The sequence below is a fragment of the Microtus pennsylvanicus genome, chromosome 9 (genome assembly GCF_037038515.1).
Source record: "Microtus pennsylvanicus isolate mMicPen1 chromosome 9, mMicPen1.hap1, whole genome shotgun sequence".
Taxonomy (NCBI): domain Eukaryota; kingdom Metazoa; phylum Chordata; class Mammalia; order Rodentia; family Cricetidae; genus Microtus; species Microtus pennsylvanicus.
In genome coordinates, this window is record NC_134587.1 from 51,668,488 (window position 1) to 51,688,209 (window position 19,722).

The 19,722-nt window shown below is 38.2% G+C and overlaps 1 protein-coding gene across 4 annotated transcripts in view; it reads left to right on the top strand.

Annotated features, from left to right (window-relative positions):
• Scai (suppressor of cancer cell invasion) overlaps positions 1-19,722 on the top strand; it is a 151,626-nt gene that overhangs the window by 58,778 nt on the left and 73,126 nt on the right. For 3 of the 4 annotated variants that reach the window (XM_075986042.1, XM_075986043.1, XM_075986046.1), the window contains exon 3: positions 18,160-18,291. The exons of the other annotated variant lie outside the window; for it this stretch is intronic. In XM_075986042.1, the coding sequence (XP_075842157.1) occupies positions 18,160-18,291 (132 nt within the window). The remainder of the gene's footprint in view (positions 1-18,159; positions 18,292-19,722) is intronic. 4 annotated transcript variants of the gene reach the window in all.

Below are 19,722 nucleotides of genomic sequence, written 5' to 3' on the forward strand. Positions count from 1 at the left end.
GACTACTATCAATGATTATCCATTACCCTGTATTTCTTAATTATACATTACATTTTTTAAAAAAAATATTTATTTATTTATTATGTATACAATATTCTGTCTGTGTATATGCCTGCAGGCCAGAAGAGGGCACCAGACCCCATTGCAGATGGTTGTGAGCCACCATGTTGTTGCTGGGAATTGAACTCAGGACCTTTGGAAGAGCAGGCAGCTCTCTTAACTGCTGAGCCATCTCTCCAGCCCTACATTACATTTTTTAAATGAGCTGTATAAACACAATACCTTAATCAAGAGCAGAAATGTACGTATAACAAGATTGACCTTTAATTTGCATCAATAAACCAAGATCCACACCAATGCAAATCTCTGTATCATATCCCTCTTTAAATATAAAGAAACATTTATAAACAATATTTGGGAATTTGGGCATAGTACTCTCCAACTGCTTTCTGCTGTTTATTGGGCGAAGTAAATTTCTGAGGGGTGTTCAAAGTGACCTTTCATGGGATTTTGATCCATCAAACCAGTTTAGTCAGGAATGAATCCACAGTCCTAATCCTCTGTGGAAACAAAAGAAGAACCTCTTTCCCAAAGCAACATATCCTTAGACCCAAATTCTGAATTCAAGATACCTTTAAAATATCTATGTTGCCTTAGCTTAGCAGCCCATACAATGAAATGTCTCTCTGTACTTAGCTCCTTTACAATCAAAAAATTCAAAGAAAACACAATAATATACATAATCCAGACTCTCTGAGAACTTTCTATATCTTTATGTGACTCATTTTTATTTATTTATTTAATCTATGACTGTGTGTACTGTCTCTTTAAAGACTTTATCTTTTTTTAATTTTAATAACATTTACTTCTTTTTATAACAGTCTATATTCTTTTTCTTCTTCTTCCCAAACCTACACACTTTTTAAAAACACACTATGTCTCATTTAGAGATCTTTTTCATCTTTGTTTGTCTTATTGTATATCTGTAATTCTTTACTGTCCAGGAGTACTTTTTTAAATGCTTAAAAACTTAAGTTGCACCATTGCTAGGGGAAATATGGAAGTGTCTGCTTGCCCCACCCCAGCCCAGCATAGTGGAGCTGCTTGCTGCCTCCGAGAGCTATGCACAACACCCTGTCTCTAGGCACACAGCTGGTCCATGTTTCCACCAAGCAAGCCATAACATGTTGCTTACAAACTGCATTCAAATGTTTGGTCTCTGAAAAGAGCCAGAGGTCGCACTGGCAACATAGCACAGAAATCCAGCATTTCAAAATGGCACAGCTTTTTTGCTGCTACCACTGAATCAGTGAAACCTCTCTTAAAGGAGCCATGCCTCTGCTTGCTTCTAGCAAACAGAGCCCACCCAAGAAAATGCTGCTACCAAACTATGCTTAACTCTGTTCTTTTGTGTCTAGGATTCCTTTTTAAAGCTTTCTCAGGTTTTACATGGATTTAGTCCACCACATTGGTGTGCCATAATGGCAGAAGATACAAAATAATTCCACACTAGCTCAGAATTATGTATAATAAAGAGTTATTTATTTAGGGAAGATTTACTGATCACTGTCCTAAATCACAATCCTCTGTACAAATGGGGAACAGGAACAGTCTCGCAGCCAGAAGTAAGAGCCAGAAGCAAGAGAGCGAGTACATGTTTTCCAGCCACATCTATAGTATAAGAGACCACACCCAAGTGGGCTGGTATCTTAAAGGCTATTGGCTGGAGGAGAGGAAGGAGCTCCCACGGCAGTGAGCTATTTCTTCATCCTCTTTCATGTCTGTCTCTCAGATGAGATGGCCTTTTTTGTCTTTATCAGGCTTTATTTGAGCAGTCTTTCAGGCTTTCTGTGTAAAAATGGTTCTGGAAACTGTACATCAGGAGTGTCTCTACAGGCAGAGTTCACTTAAGTATTAGTGAGTTTCTTTCTTTCTTTCTTTCTTTTTTTGAAACAGGGTTTCTCTGTGTAGCCATGACTGTCCTGGGACTAGCTCTGTAGACCAGGCTGACCTCAAACTCAGAGATATGCCTGCCTCTATTTGGGATTAGAATGTTCTAGGACCAAAAGCATGTGCCAACATATCCTATCTGTTGTTGAGTTTCTTAAGGATAAGAACCACACCTCAGAGCTCTGTACATTAACATGTCTTCATGCTACCTGATAGTAATCTGTAGGGCATCATGCCGTAATAGCTTATGGAATGTCAGTCAGCACAATTAGCATTATATAATTGCAACAAGATAATTTTTTGGTTGTTTTGATTTGCTTTGCTTTTCGAGAGAGGGTTTCTCTGTAACAGCCCTGGCTGTCCTGGAACTCACTTTGTAGACCAGGCTGGCCTCGCAGAGTGCTAGGGTAAAAGTACCTTGGCTTCCCAAGTGCTGGGATTAAAAGACATGTACCACTACCACCTAGCTGCAACAGAAAAATTTATTTCCTGGTATAGGAGGCCCTTCTGTCTATGTGTTGCTTTCATTGGTTGAATCAAGAAACTGCCTTAGCCTTTTGATAGGGCAGAGCTTTGGTAGGCGGAGTAGACAACTGAATGCTGGGAAGACGGGCAGAGTGGCAGATGCCATGAACGGACGTAGGTTAGAATCTTGACGGTAAGCCACAGTCACGTGGTGATACACAGATTTAATAGAAATGGGTTAATCAAGAAGTGAGAGTTAGCCAATAAGAGGCTAGAAGTAATGGGCCAGGCAGTGATTTAATTAATACAATTAATTATTGTATAAGTTAGCCGGGTAACTGGGACGACAAGCAGCCCGCTCCTGCTTACTACAATTTCCTACAGTAAATCATGCTCATTTAGTCCACAACCTTCACAGAGAAATGATTCAGATTAACATGTGGGGCATGCATTTAGAGATAGACTCTCCATGAAGAGGGAACTCTGTTCTTTTTGCTCACGTGTTCGGATTTTCTTCTTTATTTCTTCATGCTTTTGTTCTGTTAGTTATGGGGTACCCATATGTCTCAATCCACATTTTACATAATTGTGATATACTTGTTAATGGAACTCTTCCATATTTTCTCCTCACAGAATTGTCCCAGTTTAGATGCTAATAAAATGGTAATCAAGTGGGATAACATTTACTGTGTGCAGATTTTTTTGTAAGTATATTCTCAGTTCATCTTTATGACAGCTCTCAAGAAGGTCCTGTTATTATCTCTGTTTTATGAAATGGGAAGTCAAGGCCTGAGTTAAACAACTTGGTTAATGTTGCCCAGCTACATTTGAGTAGTTGCTGGCACAGCCAGGGTTTCTGTAGAGATAGTTTGATATTTGTGCCCCTAACCATTCCACCATGTTGCCTCTGTGCTCTTCCCAAATATCTGTTTTTGTAAAAGACACACTACTCTTATCAGGTGTCATTTGACATAATTAATTTGCCTCTTTTTGGAATGGAAGTTTTGTTTGTGGGCTTGTTTTTGTTTTGTTTGTTTTTCAAGACAGGGTTTCTCTATGTAGCTGTGGCTGTCCTGGAAATTGCTCTGTAGACCAGGCTGGCCTCAGCCTCACAGAAATCCACCTGCCTCTGCCTTCTGAGTGCTGGGATTAAAGGTGTGTGCCACCACTTACTGGCTAAATCAGATGTGCCAGTTAGGTCAGGCTAATAGCCAATTTTCTTTCTGAGAAGACCGAACATTTGTCCATACTCATACTTGGCATTCCTTCTTGGCATTGCCTCTGCAGATTTTAGAGATTCCCAAGTTGGCTACAGCCACTCTTCCTTACTCCTGGCCTTCTTGAGTGTCTTATATTCGCCTAGTCTCAGCCGTTAGATAGTGCCTGCCTTGGAGAGGCACCCACTGGCATGCTGTGAACAGTTCCTGTTGGAGCTGTCTGGGAACTGTTTTCAAAGCACTTGTTTAAAAGCCTTTGTAGAAGTTATCTCACACAGGTAGTTACTCAAGAAAATTACAGTTTAGTAAGGGAAACATGGGTGTGCACAAGTATTCATGATGAAAGGCAGCTGAGCTATATGAGAAGTCATTCAAAAAATTAAAAAAAAAACAGTTTCTGCTATATAGGGGGATGCAGAAAAGTTGTGTGGAAGTATTGGCACTTGAGCTAATTTACTAATTTCTAAATTGGCTGTAAGTTACCAGTGCCTCTCTAAGGATAGGCCTTCACTTTGTACAGAGTGGATCCTAGGCAAGAGGTAAGGCTTGATCATACAGTTTTTCTATTGTTTTGTTTTTTGAATGTGTATGAGTGTTTTGCCTGCATGTTGTGTGTACCATGTATATGCTTGGTACATGCTGAGGTCAGAAGAGGGTGTCAGATGCCCCCTGGAACTGGAGTTACAGATGGTTATGAGCCACAATGTGGGTGCTGAAGAACCAGGTCCTCTACAAGAGCCGCAAGTGATCTTAACCACTGAGCTTAACTCTGTCAGCCCTAAGGGAGGGTTGATTAGTCTGACACCCTGTTCTCTGAAGGAAATTCTCCCCCAGTATTTCTGTCTTTTCTCTATGATGGCCTTGGGCTCTTTGTGGCCAGTTTGACCCTCTAGAGGCTCAAGATCAGCAGGAACAGAGGGAACTCTTCAGCAGCTGACTCTTACTTCAAAGGTAACTGATATCCAAAAGTCTCTTAACCTTTTTCTTTTCACTTTTGTCCTGTTTCTTCTCTCCTTCCTCTGCTCTCCTGTCTTCTCTTTGTTTTTAAAGTTTTGAAATACATCTCACATATCCCAGGCTGTTCTGGGATTACTGGCATTTGTTAATGCATGGTTAATTTGGTATTAGGAGTAGAGGCCAGGGCTTCATGCATGCTAAGAAGCCTATTATCAATTGAACTACATCCTGGCTCTGTTTTTTTTTGTTTGTTTGTTTTGTTTTGTTTGTGTTCCGATTTTTTTTGTGTGTTTGTGTTTGAGGTTTTGTTTTTTGATTTTTTTTCTTTTTTGGGTGGTGGTTGTTTTATGTTGTTGTTGCTTGCTTGCTTATTGTCATTGTTTTTGTTTGAAGGAGACTTTTACTGTGTACACCATGCTGGCCTCAAACTGGAGCTCTTCCTGCCTCCGCTTCCCTAGTTCTGGGATGTCCAGCTTGATCTTTTTCCTTAGTAAAAATGTTGCCCACTTTCGTTACTGTATAATTAACCCTGCACTCTCTTCCTCTCTCTTGACCTCCTTACTATGACCCATAAGGTTTCCCTATATATCACTCACTCTGTAGCCATTTATCAGTTGACAGGCCATCAGTACCACTTTGATTGCTGTCTTCATAACTTATCTATTGCTGTGATAAAACACCATGACCAAGGCAATTTACATTTAAAAAAGTGCTCAATTGGGCGTATTCTTCCAGAGGGCTTGAGTTCTGAGTTCCTGATGGCCTATGAAAACGTGGCAGCAGGAACAGCTGAAAGATCGCATCTCAATAAATAAATAAAGAGCCAGGAGGCAGAGAGAACGCACCAGAAATAGGGTCTTTTGAAATCTCACCTGAAGTGTCACATTCCCCCAACAAGGCCATATCTCTTTAAACGTTCCCTAACAGTTCGGGTAACTGGGGACCAAGGATATGAGCCTGTGGTGGTTGTTCTCATTCAAGCCACAGCTGTAGATACAGATTCTATCTTAAAAGAATTCTCTCTTTTTTTTTTTTTTTTGGTTCCTGTCCTGGAACTAGCTCTGTAGACCAGGCTGGCCTCAAACTCACAGAGATCTGCCTGCCTCTGCCTCCCGAGTGCTGGGATTAAAGGCGTGCACCACCACTGCTCGGCATTAAAAGAATAATCTTAAGAGGTTCAGGAACCTTAACCAGTCCCTTGCACAAATCAGGAAAAGGCAGTTCCTTTAATCTGGCCCTTTAAATCTGCTGTGGTTGTTGGGGTTTGACAACATGAGTACCTTGTCAGGACTAAGGCATGCCACAAAGACCACACCACACAACAGATCTCACGCACAAGAGATTTATTGTGGGGGTGAGAAAGGCTGTCCAAAAACAGGGACAAGAGAGACAGACAGCGAGAGAACAGGAGAGCAGTCTGATGGCAGGGACCTTGTCACATTTGTCAGCTGCTGCTGTTCTGACTGTTGGTACTAAGGCGAGCTGGGACCCCCAACCATGACTTCAAAACTAAAATTTTGCTATTGTTAAGAATCCTAATGCAAGTATCTGGTATGCAGGATATTTGATATGTGACCCCTATAAAAGGGTCTTTCAACCCTTCCATCCCCCACCTCAGGAGTCACAACTCACAGGTTAAGAACCACTGCTTTAGGTAGACCAAATATTCCCTTTGAGTGCTAGGCATTAAAAATTTTAAAAAAAAAAAAACTCCTTCAGAGAGTAAACATTGGATTTGTGTTTGCTTTGCCTTCCCTTTCCTTTATAGTGTTCATAAAGCAGGTTTTGGTTCCTGGTTATATTTATGTAGGAAGAGCTGGATGTGCTTGCTTGCTTATTTGAAGCAAGATTTTGCTAGGTACATTTTCTCTATGTAAAGCAGGATTTGGCAGCAAGCATCTGTAATCCCAATTGTAGGAAACAATTTCTCGAAGCTCTAGTGACAGCGATCTGGTAGATGTACCATTGAACAGTAAAATGACACTGCCTAAAAACATGGAAGAGGAAGGGCGCTACACATGTGCCATAGTATTCTCAAGCACACACGCACACATATAGATCATAAACACACATACTTTTTAAGAAATGTTTCAAATTTACACACTTATTACTTGTTGGTAATGGAGAAATGGCTCAGAGATTAAGAGCCTTTACTGATCTTGCAGAGGACCTGAGTTTGGTTCGCAGTGCCCATGTGGCAGCTCATAGTTTTTAGTAACTCCGGTTGTAGGTGACCCAGTTCCTCTTCTGATCTCTACATGCTTACATGCACTGGGTCCATATACATACAAGTCACATGTGTACACATACATATAAAGTAACCCCCCATTTGTTACCTATTTAGACAAAAAGAACTTAATTGAAAGATTAATTTATATAGCTTTAAATAATTGCATAAATAAGAATACCACTAATGAAATGAAGAGGGTTTCTGGCAGTTGTAAAAATTTTAGAATCTTGGAGCATGAATAATAAAAACCCAAAGACAGATATTGGAGTTCATCCTGAAAATAAGAAAAGCAAAACAGCCAGCCACTGGCTCTTTCCTCTACGTCAGACTGAAAGGTGATCCAACTTACACGAATCCTCAGAATGAGACTGAGCTGAGGCCTATCTCTTCCCATTTTATATTTCTCTCTAGTGCAGGATTAAAGGTGTGCACCACTACCACCCAACTTCTATGGCTAACTAGTGTGGCTGCTGGGATAAAGGTGTGCGTCACCACTACCTGGTCAGTAAGGCTGACCAGTGGGGCTGTTTCACTCTCCGATCTTCTGATTTATTAAAACAAATAATATACTACTTTTTTACATGTTTTTGTCTAAAATTTAAAAAGAAGGCTATAACTAATATAAGAAATATATATACAACAAGTACAATACTATATACAATATATATAGGCAATAAAAACATCAACAGTACCTGGTCCATTTGCATTTGACAAATTTAGAGAAAGTACTCCATATCTATGCTATTTTGATGAGTCCAAAATCTTGTACCTAATTTACTTTCTATCATGACTTGCTTTCTGTGTCTGATAAGCAAGGAAAATTATAACTAGCTAGTCTTCAACACCCCCAGAAACCCAAGAAGGAAATAATATTAGCTGAGTAAGTAGGACTTCCAAAACAAGCTTCCAAAAAATGTGAGAAATGCCAGAAACAGCTGGCTGCCTGGACAGTTACCTCTGCCACATTGGGGCATCCATCTTCAGCCTACAGGCTTAGTGTGTTCAAAAGACTTTTCTGTGAATTCTGAAGGCTGTCTATCTTGTCTTGACAATGTTTGGCAGTCATTCTCTTTTGTGTCCTGCTTGTCCAATTAGGACAGCATACTGTCAGCAGTCAAGGCAGAGGCATTTTCTTGCCCGGTGGCTTACTTTTGCCCACAAAGAAAGTAAACTCCATGTGGAGTTTCTTCAATGCCCATTATCTTCTCTAAAGAAGATTGGGGCTGCCAGGAGCAAACATGTCTCATTGTCATTTAAAAAAAAAGAACATATTATTAAACCATCTTAAATATCATATTTTGTAGATATCTGAAGTGTTTGGAAATGACCTGTCTATCTAAAATATATCTTTGTTTGGCCTTGAAAGCATACCTAACATGACTATAAGTTTGATTATGATAGGTGATTAACTACTAACCTGCAACTTTGTATTATCCTAAACAGTTCTTACTAATAATTTTCAAGGACTAGAAATTTGCACTACATTGTTAAATGAATTCTGTAAGTATAATACCTTGAACAAGAGTAGAAATGTATATACAGTATATTCTATAATCTCAAATTTGTATCAATAGAAAAATTTATATACAATATACAAAAATTTAATACAATGTAAAGCATTTAAAATTTGTAATTGCTTTTTAAAAGTAGATTTAATAATCTGCCTTTTTATCCTATCATACCTATATCCTCCATTTTTCTTTTCAAAGTAGATTCAGTAATCTACCCTAGTATCCTATCATATCTATATCCCCCTTTTTTCTTTTCAAAACAAGAGCCTTGAATCTAATTTCCTTTGTTTAGCTTTTCTCCTGACCAATACCAATAACAACTTGTAACCAACTCCCTAAATAAGGACAAATGCCCATAACAACCAAAACCACCCACCCCACCTCTTGGGAATGTGGATATCACATTCTTGAATTTACTTTCTGCTGTCTGGGGGCCACAGTATCTTTAGGGGATCCTGAAAAGAAAAATTGAGGTTAATTGTCAAGTCCTGGGAGAGGTTGGTATGTTATTTGTTGAACAGTCTCTGCATAATGGGAAATGCAGGACTTTTCTCAAGTTCTGGCTAGAGTAGTCTGTTAAGCTGGATGAGCATGATCTCAGCTAGCCATCTCAAAATTATTCTGAGCAGTTTATGGTTCAAAAGCCAATTTTTAGGTAGTGTTTTTCAGCTTAGTGGTATTATCATAGTCCTGAAGAAATCCTTGTTGTGGTGCCCCATCATCGTTTTGGAGTCTTTAAAGGTTGCTGTTAGGTGTGCTCAAGGTTCACTACAGAAAACTGATAGAGACTCACGCTCGAAATCATGTACAGGAAGGTAGATGAAACCGTCTCTAGATTTAGATGGTACTCTATATGACCATTAATATCATGACAAAAAGTTTAATATATATTTTTGATATATAAATACATATTTTATACATTTTATACCTTAAGAAAAGCTGTTAAAGAGTCAATATAAAACCAAAGGATTATGAGATTAGTGGCAATAAAATAGTCCTTAAATATTTGTTTTTCTTCTGTCCCATATCAGATTGCTCTTCTGACATGAGACAGAGATTTTTGAATTTTTCTTTAATAAGCTTGCTTGGGTTTAGAGAAGAAGAGCCGTATTCCAACTCATAGTCAGCTTTAATCTTTAGTTGGTCTAGGGCTACAAAAAGACCATTTGCCTTCTATATCTATAGAGAATAGCAGAAACAAACGTTTGGGAAGAGTTATGAAATTTTATCCTGTTGGAAGTGTGATTTACCAATAGACCAATTACTCTTTTACTTGAGACATGTTTTCTAGATGATTTCACTTTTATTCTTCAGATGCCTCATTTGTTCAGTGGTCTTCAGATTCCTTCGCTGAATACCTTTATTCTCCTGAAATGACAGAAACAAAACCGTTTCCCAACCCTAATTTTGGGGAGATTCTCTTTTGACAAGCTATATCTAATCAAATAAAAAGCATTTATTTTATAGTTTTGTTTAGAGTAAGCAGCCATGCTGTTTGATGAACTATCATCTTTTCTAATTAAGAGTGTCTCTTGTTCAAATCGAATCTTTATCAATTTTGATGGTACCCATAGCTTTTCTTCTCCTTGGAAACAAAAGCAAACCCCCCCCCCCCCTGCAAAATAACACATGTCCTGGTTTCCATTCTGAGGTCAACACATCTTTAAAGTATTTGGCTGATGTAATTCTGTAGTTTTTTCTACTATCCAATGCCTCTCCATAGCTATTGTTACTTTCTCATTAGCATTTAGAAAACTGAAAGTTAATAAAGTGTAGAAAGGAACGGCAGTCTGCGTTCCTGCCGCCCAGCCGCCTGGCTAGCTTATGCCCCGAAATAACAACACACACATTGTATTCTTTAAAACACTGCTTGGAGCCGGGCGGTGGTGGTGCACGCCTTTAATCCCAGCACTTGGGAGGCAAAGGCAGGTGAATCTATGTGAGTTCGAGACCAGCCTGGTCTACAACAGCTAGTTCCAGGACAGACTCCAAAGCCACAGAGAAACCCTGTCTCGAAAAACCAAAAATAAAAAATAAAAAAATATGAAAACTAAAACACTGCTTGGCCCGTTTAAACCAAAAAATAAAAATAAAAAAAATAAAAAATAAAACACTGCTTGGCCCGTTATCTGTAGCCTCTTATTGGCTAACTCTCACATTTTGATGAACCCATTTCTAATAATCTGTGTAACACCATGAGGTGGTGGCTTACCGGGAAGGATTCTAGCCTATATCCATCTGGGGTCGGAGAATCATGGCGACTGCTTGACTCAGCTTTCTTCCTCCCAGAATTCTGTTCTGTCTACTCCACCTGTCTAAATCCTGCCCTATCAAAAAGCCAAGTCAGTTTCTTTATTAACCAATGAAAGTAACACATAGACAGATGACCCTCCTCCATCAATAAAGCATTATACAATCTATTTCTGGGGGTATTTATCATTCCTTTCTGTTTATTTAGCATATCCTTTAGAGTTCAATTTGATCTTTCTATAATTGCCTGTCCTGTAGGATTGCGTGGTGTACCTGTAATATGCTGTATATTATAATAACAAAAAACTTTTATTTTCTTAGAGACATATGCTGGAACACTGTCTTTCTTTATTTGTACAGGTATACCCATGATGTCCATAGCTTCTAATAAATGTGGGATTACTGAACCAACCTTTTCTAAACTCAAAGCAGTTGCGCATTGAAAACCTCAATAGGTATAAATGGTGTGGTGTACATATTTTAGTTTTTCAAATTCTGCAAAGTGGAACACATCCACCTGCCAGATTTCCTTTCTTTGAGTACCCTTTGGGGTACTTCCTGCAGGTAGTGGTGCTTGGTTATATAAAGAACAAGCAGGACATTTTCTTATAATTTCCTTGGCTTGTTTCCACATAATTCAAAAGTCTTTTTTTAAACCTTTGCTATTGACACGATGTTTTTATGAAATTCTGAGGCCTCCAGAACATTTCTAGTCAATGACTGACCAATTCCTGCATTATCTTGTGCTAGAAGACCTGGCAGACTTGTATGGCATCATATATGTGTTATGTACATTGGATGATTCCTATTCCTGATTGTATCTTATGACTGAATAAATAATAAAGTCAATTCTGTACCATCTGGTATAAATTCTGCACTTTCAATATGCAAAACAACTCGTTCTGCATATTGCAAGTCAGTAACTATGTTGAGAAGTTCCTTAAAATCCCTTAGTGCCATGAGAATAGCATATAATTCTGACTTTTGGACAGAATCATATGGATTTTGATTCACTTTACTTAAATACTCTGATTTTTAACTTGTCTTTCCAGATTTCTCTGCATCAGTATAGAATATAGAATATATGGGCTCCAGTTATTGGTGTGTCTCATACAATGAGAGGAAGGATCCAGTTAGTTCTCTTTATACCTTGAATTCTCTTGCTTTTGGGATAGTTGTTGTTAATCTCTCCCAAAACTTTACTACAAACTCTTTGCCAGGGTTCACTTTCTTCCCTTAATTTGACAGTTTCATCCTTATTAAAGGGTACTATAATTTCTGCTAGGTCTATTCTTGCTAGACCATTTCCACATAAGTTTTTGATTTTTTTACTTGGTTTATGTGGTAAAAAAAAATCCATTCTAAGATAATATCTTTCCTCTGCATTAAAATTCCTGTAGGGGAATGTTTGGAGGGTAATATGACCAAAACACAGTTAAGATTCAGATCCACACTATCTATACGTGCCTTCTTTATGAAATTTTGAGACCTTCAACACATTTCCAATCAATAGTTGATCTATTTCTGTATTACCTTGTGCTAGAGTACCTGGCAGACATGTATGGGATTTCAAAGAATTTGCCTTCAATCAAAGTCAATTCTCTCTCAACTTCAGCTGATAATGTCCTGGAACTATTTAAATCCTTGTCACCACCTAAGATTTTATTTAAAGTAATCAGTTCATCAGGTTTTATCCCAATAGTGGGCCACAGTTGGACAATGTCTCCTAGAAATCTTTGGAAGTCATTAGGAGTCTTCAGTCAGTCTCCTAAGTTGCACCTTTTGAGGTCTAATTTTTTTGTAAGTCTTTTTTATAACCTAAATAATTAATAGAATCTTTTCTTTGTATTTTTTTTTCAGGAGCAGTTTGTAATCTACAGCAAGGCAAAAGTTTCTTCTTCAAACATTCTTTCTAAAGTATCTACATTTGAATCAGATAGCAAAATGTCGTCCATGTAATGGTAAACTATAGATTCAGGAAATTGCAACTGTACCATTTCCAATGGCTGACTTACAAAATATTGGCACAGGGTGGACTATTTAACATTCCCTGTGGGGAATCTTCCATTGATATTTCTTTGCAGGCTGAGAATTATTATAAGTAGGCACTGTGAAGGCAAATATTTCTGTGTAAAGTGTAGTGAAGAAGCCGGGCGGTGGTGGCGCACGCCTTTAATCCCAGCACTCGGGAGGCAGAGGCAGGTGGATCTCTGTGAGTTCGAGACCAGCCTGGTCTACAAGAGCTAGTTCCAGGACAGGCTCCAAAACCACAGAGAAACCCTGTCTCGAAAAACAAAAAAAAAAAAAGTGTAGTGAAGAAACAGTCTTTTAAATCAATAACTCTAAGAGGCCATCCTTTAGGCAGTAGAGAAGGCAAAGGAATGCCAGACTGTAGAAATCCCATTGGCTGATTTGCCTTATTACAGCTCTTAGATCTGTCACTGTTCTCCATTTCCATATTTCCTTAAAACAACAAATACAGGAGAATTTCGAAGGCTGACTGATTTTTCAATATGCTGGGCATCTAGTTGCTCCTGTACCTGATGTTATAAAGCTTGCAGTTTCTCTTTTGTTAAAGGCCATTGCTTAACCCATATAGGTTGTCTGTGAACTATATTAAAGATAGGGTTGTTGGTGCCTTTGAAATATCAGCAGCTGTTGTACCCTGTTCTTGTACAACCAGAATGGTCAGTGACTATTCTTTATATCTTATAATATTTTACCCAGAAACATACATTAATTTATGGTTTGTTTCTAAGATTGGGGGAATGTTTTTCTGAGTATTCCATTGCTGTAACAAATCACACCCCCATAAATTTATTGCTATCTTTGCTACATATGGTTTTAATATTCTTCTCTGTCCTTCTGGCCCTATTCATTCTACCCATCTTATGCTCTGCTTTGCCTGTGATAAAGTTCCCATTTTTCAAAACTGAACATTTATGAACCAAAAAGCTCAATTTGGATGCTAAGATTTTATCGAAATTATTGTAATATCCACACCTGTGTTTACCTTCAATGACTCATTTATTCATATTTTTTATTTTGGTCTTTGTTCATTTATAAAAGTTTGCTAAAATACACACTTTTTCTCCTGAAATTTTTGTTCTGTCTTTTATAGCTGTTTTATTGTTCAGAGCAGTATGGTTTCTTACAATATACATTATGTTCTTTCATTGCTCTCAGAAGGAATTTTCCTCTACAATGGCAGGAATATACTAGATGTGGCATAGGGTTCTGCAAGAGGCTCCTCATGGGGTTTCCTGGTGACAAAGGATTACCATGAATATTCCTTGTTAATCTACATTCTTTAGTCCAATGTCTGCTTTTGCCACACCTTCCTCATAATCCAGAAGGGAGGAACGCTCTGTATGGATTATTGTTAGGAAAAACATTGTTTCTAGGAACTCCCTGTCTACAATCCCTTTTAAGGTGACCTTGTTTGCCACAATTGTAACATTTGACATTTCAATTTTTTCTCAGACCTTTAGAAATCGACTCCCTTATCATCATCATGGTCATGAGATTTAATATTAACTGTTTCTCGAATCCATTCCTCCAGAGTTGTTGATCGTACCTTTAATGAACTCATTATCCTTTTGCGTAGAGAATTGGCATTTTCAAAAGTCAGAGATTGAATTGTTATTTGTCTAGCTTCTGAATTTGGTATCATTCTGTTTACTGCTGAAGTCAATAATTGTAAGAAATCCATTAAGGCTTCCTTTGGGCCCTGTATAACTTTAGTAAATGACTCAATTTTTTTCCTGTTTCTCCAATTTTGCCCTAAGCATTCAAAGCTGCTGTGTGGCATAAATCCGGGGTGTGGTCATCATATACAGCTTGCCTTTTTATAATAGCACATTCTCCTTCTCCAAGAATTTGCTCTTGGGAGATTTCCCCACCTCTAGCTTTACTCTGTTGTTCAATAATCTTAGCCTCTTCTCTGAACCAGGTACTCCACTGTACTTGTGGACCAGGCTCTAAAGCAGCTTAACTAAGGCTATCCCGTCTTTAGGGATAATTCTATTACAAATTGACCACAAGTTTGACTTTGCTTCACAAAAAGTGAATGCATACCATATGAGGCTATTGCTTTCATGAATCTCCTTAAATCTAACATTGGCTCAGGAGTCCAGGTAGCTGTAACAGAGTCTCTGCCCATTTGGCAATTACTATAAGGTTACTGGATATATTAAGGTTAGTTGTCTGAAAACTTTAGACTGTTCCTCTCTATTATTATAATGCAATGCTTAAATTGGCTCTCCATTAAACTCTTCTTTCTAGGTTTGAATATCTGTTATATGTTTTATTAAGTTTTTCTAAGGCCAGTATCTTAGTACTCAGATTAAGCAAGTTTTTTAGTGATAAGACAAAAATGACAAAGCTGATAATGTTTACAAATGACATTACATAAAGCCCATCTAAATTAGATATCCTCATTTAATCATTTCATTTTCAAACTGTCTAGCATATTATCATACAGAGACCCAATCCCTTCATTGTAATGGTTTTCCCATTTTTTAATGTAAATGGAAAGTTTTTTTAAGTAATTTCTCCCTTTAAGAATTCCTAATTGTCTTACCAAGTATACTGACATTGTTGATGAAGATGTGAGGCTTATTGCTACTGCGGAGAACAGTAAAAGCCTGACTAGATTTCAAGGTAGCTTCTCTCTCTCTCTCTCTCTCTCTCTCTCTCTCTCTCTCTCTCTCTCTCTCTCTCTCTCTCTCTCTCTCTTCCCTCCCTCTCTCCCTCCCTCCCTCCCTCCCCTCTGTGGTTTGTTGGACATTCTTAGTCTTTTCAATCTGAGATTTTTTTTTCATTCTAGAAATATATTATTTCTGCAGCTGTTTCTTCTACCTTGTTCGGCCTTTCTGCCTGTACACACTATTCCATGGGTGCTGATTTCTCTTGCCGCTGTAGTCCTTATATTCCTTGACTCATTTTTCATCTCTTCCTAACAACTTTTGGCCTACTACCTTAAAGCTGACATTTGTGGATTATGAATTATTTTGAAAATCTCCATCTTACTCTTCAACCAGTCTATAAAGTTTATTATTTCAGTGATTATATTTGTTTTATAATAACAATTTCTACCTGCTTTGTTTCTAATATTCTCCCCTTAGTGAGCTTTATTCTATTTACTTTTTCTTTCCTCCTGTCTTGTGGATGTTAACAACCTCACTGATGAGAAGATGAGATGGAGTCAGGAAAGCTACAGCTTGGTTTATGCCTCGTCTGCTGTGCTTAGGAAATGAAGGGTCTGGTGGCAGGCATGTGTTGAGAGATTTACTAGGGTCAAAGTCTTTTTATATTATGGTTTGGAACTCCCTTCTCAGGAACGAAACTATTCATAATCTCTTTTCTCTAGTCTGTGAAGTGAGAAGAGCAGTAGGGTAACAGAATATGGTAAGAGGCAAAACCAGCAGTATTGACATTGCATGTTAAATAACTTCAGGGCTGGAGAGATGGCTCAGCAGTTAGAACATGTATTGCTCTTCCAGAAGACCAAGTTCAGTTCCACGTATCCATATTGAAGGCTGAACTACCTGTAACTACAGCTCCAGGGGATCCAACATGTCTTGTACCCACACACATGGCACACACTCACATGGACACATAGACACACATAGACAATTTAAAAATATGCCAGGAGGTGGTGCACACTTTTAATCTCAGCACCCGGGAGGCATAGGCAAATGGATCTCTTGTTCTAGAGAGCTAGTTCTGGACAGCCTGAGCTACACAAAGAAACCTGTCTCGAAAAGCAGATGATAGGTAGGTAGGTAGGTAGGTAGGTAGGTAGGTAGGTAGATAGATAGATAGATAGATAGATAATAGACAAATAAATAGGACTTTCCCACTGTCTGTCTCCACTGACACCTTTGTGTTACCCAGTAGACTTTTGACTATTCTGGGTCTGCTGATAGTTTTCCTGCCTTGCATCCACTCTTGCCTGTTCCAGATAATGTTGGAGAGAAAAAGTTCATTAGAATAACTCTGCCAGTGCCTAGAAAGATGGCTCAGCAGTTAAGAGCACTTCCAGAGGACACAAGTTTGGTTCTAGAACCTAGTTAAGCTCACAGTCACCTGTAACTCGGTTTCAGAAGATCCAATATCTCTGGTCTTTCGTACCTGCACTCATGTGTACATACCCCCCACACACATATGCAAATTTTAATATGTTAATATATAATATATAGGTAATATAATAGATATTAATATAATATAATCGATATTAATATATAATATATAGTTAATATATTATATATATTAAATCTTTTTTATTTAAAAAGTAATTCTAACCTAACTTCTTGCTCTGATCTCTAGCCCTTGTTTGCTCTTGTCTTTTTGTCAAGACACTGGGACCAAATTTTGCTGGGCTATCCCAGAAATTTTGTTGTATGTCTTAATTTAGTATAGGTTACCTTTTAAAAATGGCTAGTTAATATAATTGACTACATATGAAGATAGCTTGTATTAAATGAAATGTAGATTAATTTTTTTATGTGGATAGGGGTTTGGAGGATTTACGGGACTTTGTTCTCTCCTTCCACTCTAACTCAGGTCATCAGGTTTGACAGCAAGCTCTTTATTTACTGAACCCCTTTGCTGGATTTATCAAAAAGGATAGTTTCAGTATAGACCTCTGTGCATGAGAGAGTTTTTATCCTTTTTATATTTATTGCCTCACCGTATAGAGTGTGTGTGTACACATGCTATACGTATGTTTGTGTTCATTTGTGTATTGGTACACATGTGTGTTAGGTGCTGTCCTCCTTATTTTTTGAAATAGGGTCTCTCAGTGGAACTTAGAGCTAGCTAACTCAGCTCTGCCTGTCTGTCTTTTACTCCTTACCTCTGGGGTTACAAGTTTGCACCACCATGCTCAGCTCTTGGTATGGATGCTGGCATCATCCTCAAGTCCTTGTGCTTTTGTGGCAAGCACTTTCCCTGCTGGGATATCACCTCAGTCCCCACCTCCACCTTAAGTGGAGTGGAAATCATGGCATAGAGTAAGTGCAGGGATTTGAAGTCTGTGAAATACTTCCCTGGGTCAATTATAGGGCTCATTAGATTGTTTTTAGGTTTTAATTGTTAAAATATGGAGATGTGAAGGATTATCTTCTTTATTTTTTTAAATAATCTTTTGTATTTTACATACCAATCCCAGTTCCCTCTTTTCCTCTCCTCCCACTCTTCCCACCTTCCCCCCACCCCACCCAAAGGATTTATCATCTAGGATAAATTTATAGACTCAAATTGGGCAAGTAGCTAAAAGGATCAGTATTTTAGATTATTAAACAGACCAAATGCCTGTAATAGAATAGGAATTCAAATTATAGTTATTGGATAAAAGAACATTAAAAATGGCTTTGCATATGTTTCTGCCATTTCTTAACACTACCAGTGTGAGAATGTTTATTTTTTAGCACGTCTTGCATGTTTTGATTATTGGAGTAATTAAAGGAGTTCTCTGCTTGTCTTGAGGGGGTGGGGAATGCCTTCAACTGATGTTACTAGGGCCTCCTCCCACCCTCTGTTCACCAGCTGCATAAATGAGCATGTTTCCTTACAGGACTGAATTTGCTCTTAAAGAAACCATGTCCTCTGGAGGTGCTGAAGATGACATCCCCCAGGGAGAGAGGAAGACAGTCACAGATTTCTGTTATCTCTTGGATAAATCCAAGCAACTGTTCAATGGGTTAAGGTTAGTAGACTCTTGATGTGTTAAACTTTTCTCTAGTTCTGCTTTCCCTCTCACTGATATATGGTAAGTTTCTGAAAATTATGTATATATCCTGTATATCAGGCATTCAGACCTATTTTACATATATTGAATACACACACACACACACACCACTGTATAATTGCAGCTTGGTGAGGAAGCCCATGCCTGTAATCCCAGCACTAGGGAGACTTGAGGTAGGAGAATCACAGTTAAGTCTGAGCTACAAATGAGACCCTACCTCAAAAACAAAGCAAACAAAAACAGAACAAACAAAAAAAGTAACTTTAGTTCTTTTTTTTTTTTTGGCAATGTTTATTATTAGATGAAAAAAAAAATGTGTTGGGTTGAAGATATGGTTAAGGCACTTGAAACTTTTCCAGAGGCTCTAAGTTCAGTTCCTAGTACCCATCTTGGATAGTTTACAACTGCCTGCAACTCCAACTCCAGAAGATTCAGTGCCCTTTTGGCAGTTATACACAAATAAAAATAAATCTGAAAAAAATTTTCATCCAGTCAGCTGGCAATAGTCTTTTGCTTTATATTGATAAGAATTATGAGTAGGCAAAGAGATTCTTCCAGTGCTGACAGTCCTCAACTTTGAGTTCTAAGGCCTGAGGGCTCTTCTGGCAGGCCCAGGGCCTATTGTTCCCAGTTTTAAAAAGGAGGGATTTAGAGCATCAGGCAGTCAGGTTGGAGAATTGTAGCTCTGTTTATCCACCAGTAGTCCCAGTATATAGAAAGAGTGCTGGTATGAAGATAGTTCACCGGACAGCTTGGTTGCTTCCCTTAAGCAAGCTGGGACACCAGAAAACGTTCTAACATCTATCAAGAGTCAAATCACTGAATTGCCCAACATCTTAGCTTATTTAAAGGAAAAATGAAATATTAAAGTAGGTGTAAGAAATGAAGGCTTATTAAAATTTAAATGACTTAATGGGTATATTTTTTATTTTAAAAGTGTTTAGATTTATTTATATGTATGAGTGTTTTGCCTGTATGTAAGTAGGTGTATCATGTATAAGCCTGGTGCCCATGGTGAGGAAAAGAAGGCATCAAAACTGGAGTTAAAGACAGTTGTAAGCCAACATGTAGGTGCTGGGAACCAAACAAGTGTTTAACAGTTCTTTGGCAGTGCTTAACTTTTGCTCCAGGGGAGGTGGTTCCCTCTAATCTGTCCAAATAGGAAGGACAAAAAGTATTTGTTTTACTCAAGTTGAGAAGAGTTCTTTTGTTAGATGTTTTCTGTTGTTTTTATAGATGGCTTATGTTCATTTTTCATCTCATATTTGATTGACATCTGTTTTTATCCATGAAGGTATTTAGATTCAAGCACTCTATTTTTTTTATGTGTATGAATGTTTTGCCTGCGTGTATGTACGTATTCTGTATGCATGCCTGGATGCATGCTTA